At 29.8% G+C, this 8406-nt stretch overlaps 1 protein-coding gene and 1 long non-coding RNA gene across 7 annotated transcripts in view; one reads left to right on the forward strand and one right to left on the reverse strand.

Annotated features, from left to right (window-relative positions):
- LOC106471620 (ankyrin repeat and BTB/POZ domain-containing protein 1-like) overlaps positions 1-7983 on the forward strand; it is a 63513-nt gene extending 55530 nt beyond the window's left edge. For 5 of the 6 annotated variants that reach the window (XM_022400235.1, XM_022400232.1, XM_013932231.2 and 2 more), the window contains 2 exons: positions 2753-2953; positions 6866-7983. In XM_022400235.1, the coding sequence (XP_022255943.1) occupies positions 2753-2953; positions 6866-7072 (408 nt within the window). In that variant the 3' untranslated portion in view covers positions 7073-7983. The remainder of the gene's footprint in view (positions 1-2752; positions 2954-6865) is intronic. The other variant, XM_022400236.1, reaches the window with a different exon arrangement.
- The window catches only part of LOC111088918, a 15229-nt gene continuing 9713 nt past the window's right edge, over positions 2891-8406 (reverse strand). The window contains exon 3 of the long non-coding RNA XR_002613297.1: positions 2891-2996. This is a non-coding gene — a long non-coding RNA (uncharacterized LOC111088918). The remainder of the gene's footprint in view (positions 2997-8406) is intronic.

Below are 8406 nucleotides of genomic sequence, written 5' to 3' on the forward strand. Positions count from 1 at the left end.
ATACAAAACATTTTTTACACTTATTGCTGCATACAGCATTGACAGGGATAAGCACTTGCCTATAGGAATAGCTCACTTGTGATACAAAACATGTTTTACACTTATTGCTGCATACAGCATTGACAGGGATAAGCACTTGCCTATAGGAATAGCTCACTTGTGATACAAAACATATTTTACACTTATTACTGCATACAGCATCGACAGGGATAAGCACTTGCCTATAGGAATAGCTCACTTGTGATACAAAACATGTTTTACACTTATTGCTGCATACAGCATTGACAGGGATAAGCACTTGCCTATAGGAATAGCTCACTTGTGATACAAAACATGTTTTACACTTATTGCTGCATACAGCATTGACAGGGATGAGCACTTTCTAAAGAACAAATAGATGACTGATTAATCATATACAGGAAAATGTATGCATAGATCTTGCCATTAACATGGAATCACTTAATGCCAATATTATATACAAGGTTAGGGTAATGAAAGTATTCATGTAGAGTGTATTTTTTTTATGTATGTGAAAGCTGGTCTCTGATGGAGAGTAACCAGAAGAGGGTGACAGTATTTAAGATGTGGTAGTGGAGGTAAGTACTTCAAGTAAGCCAGAGAGATCTGGTGAGAGAGACAGTAGAAATATCATCAGAGAAAGTTTTCTTAGCTGAGATGAAGAAATAGAACACTAAGTTAACTATACTTATCATAAGACATTTGTATTAGGTCTATTATATTTCTAAAAACTACATTCTTCATCTAGAATTAGAAGATTTTAAAATTATAGTATTTCAGCCACATTATATTCATATAATAGACCCAATACTAATATCTTTTGGGAAATATGATTAATTATAATCATGCTTTCCAAGCGTGAAAAAATATTTCAAACCAAAACACTAAGTTATTTCCTGTTAAACAACTTATCCTGGTATTAGATGATCAGAGGAGAGTGAACATAGTTGGTTCACTAGATTGTTGCCACATAAAACCAGGTGCTAAGTTGTTTAACAGGAAATAACTGTCCTCGTATTAGATGATCAGAGGAGAGTGAACATAGTTGGTTCACTAGATTGTCACTATATAAAACCAGATGCTAAGTTGTTTAACAGGAAATAACTGTCCTTGTATTAGATGATCAGAGGAGAGTGAACATAGTTGGTTCACTAGATTGTCGCTATATAAAACCAGATGCATTTTTCCACATTTCCTAAGTTACTATAAGTTATTGAAAGAAAAAAAAATATATATATAAACAAATTTGAATTGATAGTTTAAGCTGTAGAACAAAAATCAAAATCTTTGCTTAGCTTTAAGCACTTTAAATTTGTTATTTCTTAAATCATGAATAAAATTTAAGGATGTTTGTAAAATGGTCCAGGATGAGGCATAAGTTGTTTATGAATTTTTCCAATTATAAAACCTTCAGAATGTCACACAGAGATTATCTTATTCATACACAAACATACAGTGCATGTACTAAATACTGACTTATTCATTGTGCATCAACAACAATGTGGACAAAAATTTTCATGTAACATGATTGTCTCTAAAATTTTATATTGTTTATGACACAGCATCTTAATAGCTGTTTAAAATAAACACAGTATTTTTTAAATGTATTGTAATATGAAATATAAGTGAAACATTTATAGGGATGAATAAAAAATAAAAGTTATGTATAACTAACTTTGGTTAGGAAATTTATCCAGATATATATAAATTAATGTGAAAATTAAAGCCATTTTTGCAGCTATTCAATAATGGTGTTTCAAAGACAATGTGTTTCATGTTTTTTACAGTGATCTGGATTATTTTATCTGAGAAGATGAAGTTATTGTTTTAAAAGTTATATATTTTAAGTGTATCAGCTTCAATAGCAATGAAGGACTGTATTTTTGAGAATGGTTTTAAGACGTTGTATACGGTCAACTCTTGAATAAGAGATATAATTAAGATGTCAGAAAAACAGGTAGATTCAACAAATTTTAATACAAAATGATAAAAACCTTGTAACTGAGCACTTTCAAAAAGTGGACCTTTATTCTTCAGGGGTAAAGTTTACCCTTAAAGAAGAATGGTCCACCTTTTGAAAGTGTTCAGGTTATAGGGTTTTTATCATTTTAGATATAATTAAAAAGTATGTTGATGAGAAAGTTGTCATTTGCAAAACAAATAATACAGATTTTTCTGGTACGAACAATAACTTGGATAAATATCTTTCTTAGGCTTGTTGTTTTGCACTGAAGGTTTACATTTCAAATGCATTCTTGGGGAATATGTTACCTAGGGAATATAACAGAGATAAAATATTGTCATCACATATGCCCTTTAAGTTGGTGTATATTTAAAATACATGTCAAGGAATACATTTACCGTAGTATAAGGTTATTTCATTTAAACTCTGATATTAGAGCTGTTTCACATTACATATTAGTTAATTATTGAAGAGTGAGGTTTCCACATGTTGTAGAAAACAAAAGACAACTTTTTATATATACATAACTTTTATTCCTATTTTTTAAAAATGTGTAAGCAAGCTGTACTTCAGTTGTTGTCAAACTCAATATATGTTATGAAACAACATAACATCTAAAAGAATACTTATAGTTCCAGTTTTGTAACCCATCATATTTCAATTCTCTAACCCTAAAGTTTTTTGTTCTTTTTGTATTATTTCAATTAAAATAAATGAGTCATTTTCTAGCCAGCTTATATATATAAATGAAAATGTTACTTTTACACACAGTTGACGACAAGTAATGTCTATGATGTCTTGTGTACAGCGGATATGTACCTTTTGCCTGGTCTTAAACGTCAGTGTGCCTCATATATTGCACAGCAATTAGATAGGTCCAATATATTTTTCATCCTGCGGATAGCTCGTCTCTTTAAGCTTCCCAGACTAGAGGATCAATGTGCAGAGTTTATGTCTAAACACTTAGAGGAGGTGAGACTGGTAGCAACTTCTTTTTTTTCTTCTTCTTTTATTCCTATTGGAAAAAAAAGTGTAAGCAAGCTGTACTTCAGTTGTTGTTAAACTCAATCTATGTTAATGAAACAACATAACATCTAAAAGAATACTTATAGTTCTAGTTTTGTAACCCATCATACTTCAGTTCTCTAACCCTAAATTTTTTTTTTTTTTGTATTCTTTCAATAAAAACATGAGTCATTTTCTAGCCAGCTTATTTCTACATGTAAAAGTATATAGAATTTTGCCTCCTCAAGTAAAAACGAAATAAGTGTAATAGGACATTTTGGCTTCAAGAGTATTTTATCGTAAATTATCTTTTAAGCATTAAAAGCACTTTCAAGAAAAATTGGGCACCTTACGGTGGAAAATTTTTGCTGTGATAATTTGAGCTCCTTTCTTTTTTAGAATATTATATGTTTTATCATAGTACTTTTTAATCATATAAGATGCCCCACCAGTTGCTCAATGGTAAGTCAATGTGCTTATAACATTAATACCCTGGTTTTGATGCTTATGGTGGCCACAGCACAGATAGCACATTTTGTAGCTTTGTCAATGTGCAGCTTTGTGCTTAACAACAAAGAAACAAAGTATATAAAATTTATAGACATTACTTAGGCTAATTTGTAAGTTATTAAAGGTGTTTGTATTTTAAAAGATTGGTTTTGTATTTATATTATTTTACTTGAAACTTCTGGGAAGCACTATAATCAATAAAAGTGATTGGTATTTTCTTTGCACTTCCAGTAAAAAAAATGTATATGTTGGGGTTATTACTTCACCTAAAGTTAGTTTTATACTTAGTGTGAAAAAAACCTGGTGGAGGTCCTGTTGATGTTCATGCTGCAGTAGAAGACAGCATCATTTTTCTGCTTTACTTTGTTTTACTAGCAACTTTATTCAGCATTATGCTGTAGCTGTCACTCAACCTTTTCATTGTTGTCAATATTTTTTCAAAGTAGTGGATCCATATGTTATTTTTTATTTTTCGATCATTTTTTTAGTGTTGTTGTACAGAAGCTTTAAACAAATACTGGGTTGAGTGCATTATATTAAACTTATTTTGATTGTGCAAATCAAGTTATATACTAGCTGAAACTGATATGAAGTTGTGGGAACTTCATGTATCAGAATTACATTTTGGCATTGTTTGGAATTATGTAGGTAGTGTGATACCACTACTTATTGACCACTTTTGGGATGGGTATGTAACAGCTCTTTCCAAGATAAAAATATTCATACACTTGTATCATATCAGAGACATAGTAGTTTCAAGATGAGATCTCTTATGTTTGAAGGCATTAGGAACAAATATTAAACAATTTGGGAGACCAGGACCCTCTAGAAAAAGACCTGCAACAAATTGTACTTAGCCAAGGTAAGTAAAGTGTGATATCTTTTAACAGTTGAGAATCCATGAATACATATGTCAGTGGCAAAGTCATCCACATGCCCAAGAAAACAGTATGTAATATAATCAAGTTAGGATCTCTGTTTTTGAAAGGAGGCCATTAGTGTATGGGTTCACCAAGATAAGGCTTCCAGTCATACCTCCTATTCCACTGTACCATATCTCAGTCACATGGTGAATGAAATTGGTATTTATGTTATTCCATCCATTTGAAGGCATATCAGTCAAATTGGTGAATACAGCATGTACACTTTTCTGTCTGATCGTATTGTCAAAACAGGCACTGGGAAACAGTCATTTTTGTACACTAAATGGATTATGGAAATATTTAGGGAGGAGTGGTAGGCTTCGACATGACAGCTTTACGATGGAGTCATTTGCATTTGAAACTATGCTATAAGGCTTTTATCAAGATACTTGGTCATTATACTGGATGTGCCAACATGGACTGTAATGATGTGGTGAGGCTCAAAATGGTTTTAATATACCATATTCAACCTTCTGTATTGGCATGTTTAATTATAAAGTTTTTGTTTTCCCATATTCCCCATTTTTTAGATACTTTTCATTTAATGTTTGTTTGAACAAATATTGTACACATATGAAAGTAATGAATTTATCACTTAAAAAATAATTTTAAGATTTGGTTTTGAAGAAGAAATATTCTAGATAAATTTATTATCAGTAATACACAATAAATAAGAGAAAAATCCAAGTATAAGAACATTATTAGAAACATAAAAGAGATTTAACTTAGCAAAAGAAAAGTTTTATGTTTCAAGCAAAGTGTATGAAATATAATGATTTTTAATACTTCCTCTAAAGATAAATAAAAATGTGCTAAAAACAAGTACAAATCTTGTAAATATTGATTCAGTACTGATAGATAAATTATTACTGAAACGTATACAATTCAGTGTATTAGTTAATTTAATGAAGAGAAAATATATTAGTTTTGACACTGTCATGTAGCCTGCTCAGTCACACAATCTTATAAGAAATTTATCCACTCAGCTTATGTGATGCCTGATTGTGAAATTCCTTTGGGGGCACACAAAATTACCTGATCTAACAGTTCCAGTTCATCTTCATTGGAATTTGTATAAAACAATGTGTTCGTTTGTTTCTAACAAAAATACAGAATGTCCATTATGTCCAATACTATTTAACATCTCTATAGACTATTTAAAAAGTGAATTACTTCCATCAACAGATATGAACAACATGAAGGTTCCATGACTGCATTACCTAGATGATATCTTCTCTGTCTTGCTTATTCACAGAAGTGATTTTCAGAAAAGATTCAACACCATAAAGTTTAAATATGATTGGAAAATGAATAGTTTGCTTCCTTTTTTTTGCTTATTCTTGTAACTATAGATGATACAGGGCATGTTTTGTCTACCTACCAAAAACCAAAAAAAACTTGGTTATGTACAGTTTTTTCATGTCATTGTGAAGATGCTAAATAATTTATTACAACCTCTGTTTGTAAGAGCTTACAGAGTATGCCATTTTTCAACATTAAATCAAGAAATTCAAAATGTGAAGAAAATATTTTAAAAATAGCTAACAGATTAAAACTATTATGTTTGAATGTGCAAAATTTTAACTTGTAAAGAAAATCCTAAAGCAAAAGTATTTTCTTGTCATTTACAAGTACCCCATTGCTATGTAAAATATCCTGACTTCAAAACTATTCAAGGAGACAAAAATACAGGACATCTCTATTGCTCCATGCCAATCACGTGAAGACTTTTACATTAGTTAAGCAGAAAGAAGTTTAAACTAAAGGTTAACAGAACAAAAAGGGACATTAAAAATGGTAGTACAAATAATGCAATATTTTTCCATGCAAGAGATTGATCACACTATGAACTAGAAATCAGTCAAAATAATAAGTAAAACTGAATGATATATATATATATAAAGCCAAAAATTACATGAAGTAGAGAATCATTGAAACTGTACTAAACATTAATATCTCTGAAAGTCACTTGAAGTTGGACTGCTTCATGACCACATGTGCCCTCAATCAGGCATCACATAAGCTTTGTGGGCAAATTTCTTTTCAGAAGACTGTGTGCAAGAAAATTGGACATGAGTGTTGAAACTAGTTTCCTAGTCTTTGTGCTAATATTTTGTTAGTACATTGTGATTGTTTTCATTGACTAATCTTAATTAGTAGTGTTAAGACCATGTTAATTTTGTACTCTTTATTTGATACTAAACATTTTTTTTGGGGAAAATGAATAATTTGGTAATGAACAATTCTCTAACGACTGAACTATTTATGTAAAGGTTATAGAAAAACTTTTGTGTTTAATTTATATTATAATCATTTATGATTGTAAACATTTTTATATCTTTTGATTGGTAATTGTTTTTCAGTTCCAATTTATTTTAACCTGTTCCCAAGTCCTTTAAAGAAAAGCTACTTGATATTAGTATTATTATTGTTTCCTTTTTTAAAGATTGTGGATGTACCAGAATTTAATGCCTTAGTAAAGGAAGATGCACTAGAAGTGAAAGAAAGACAGGATACTGACAGTATTGCTATTATTGATGACATTCGATACCACATCACTAGCAATGTTCAGACCTTTTCAGAAATGGAGGAGGCCAATGATAAACTTGCTCTCATTGACAACCTTTTGGAAAACTTAGGACTTGAAGGTTAATTTTGTAGTTATATTTGTGTAATTTTTATGCAAATTATGAAATTATTATACAGCCTTTAACAGGCTTCCTCTTTCATTATAATTGTACAAAATGTACATTGAAAAGGTGTTTGTGGTGTTTTTTAAGTGGTACAGCTATTCATGCTTTTTTTTCTGTAAAATTAAAAAAAGCTGGATTTCATTTGTAACCATTACTTTTGTTGGTATGAAGGTAGGGATATGATGTTCTTATCAGAGAATATAAGCCATTGTATATCTGTATATCCTTGTTAAACAGTTATATACTCATGAACAGTATTGGCAGATTTATCAGAAGCAAACATCTTAGAAATTTTAAATATTAAACTCTCATGTTTCAAAGTCTAATATGCTTCTTGTATGTTCAAAAATTTGGAATTTTAAATATACTGTATTTTATTAACCACATATAATTATTAGCTTTAAAAATTATACCTTAATAATATAATAAAATATTTTCGTTATATTGTACCTGTCAACAATATTTTTTATGATAGTACTTTGAAGCATATAATTAGTTCACTGGTATTTCATGTGAAAGATCCTATTTTTTATATCTGCTTTAAGGTATAAAAGGAAGTGAACATCAGTAAATTAAATACTGCTTGTACTTTCCAAATTACACCTAGTACCCCTAACTAAAATTATGGGTGTACAGGAAAGTAATGTTAACAAAACTGTAAGATTTTGCTAAAAAAATATCCTTGAAATGTTAACTTCATTTTGAAAAGAAGATGGGTTTACCAATTTGTTTTTCGTAAATCCTCCTTATATGTATAACACACAAATTCAGTAACTGATTGTTTTGGTTGTCATGGCAATTAATCTATGTCTTAATGTAAGTTGTATATCTTAATTCAGATAAAGAATCTCCATTTTTTTGCACCTAGTAACACAGATGTTATTGACTAAGCCTCATGAATTGAAGTGTGATTTTATGTAAGTGAGTACCAATTTCTCATTACAAAAGCCTTTAATTTATCAAATGTTTTTATTTACATGGCGACATATCTTGAAATCACACTAATTGGAAACATTATATATTTCCAATAAAAATTTGAAGACATAAGTTATAAAATGATTGAGGAAAACTATACTGAAACCAAAATGTTAGGGTAGTTTTTGCTTTGAAAATTTGAAAACAAATAGATGATACAAAAAACTGTTTAATTTTTATTGTCATATCTTAATCATATTTTAATAAGAGCCACATAAAAAGGTACAAGATCAACTCTATTTTGTGGGTTTGGGGAGTAATATGTGTGTGTGTATGTATGTATATATATATATGTATATATATATATATATATATATAT

The sequence above is a fragment of the Limulus polyphemus genome, unplaced genomic scaffold, assembly GCF_000517525.1.
Source record: "Limulus polyphemus unplaced genomic scaffold, Limulus_polyphemus-2.1.2 Scaffold4738, whole genome shotgun sequence".
Taxonomy (NCBI): Eukaryota; Metazoa; Arthropoda; class Merostomata; order Xiphosura; family Limulidae; genus Limulus; species Limulus polyphemus.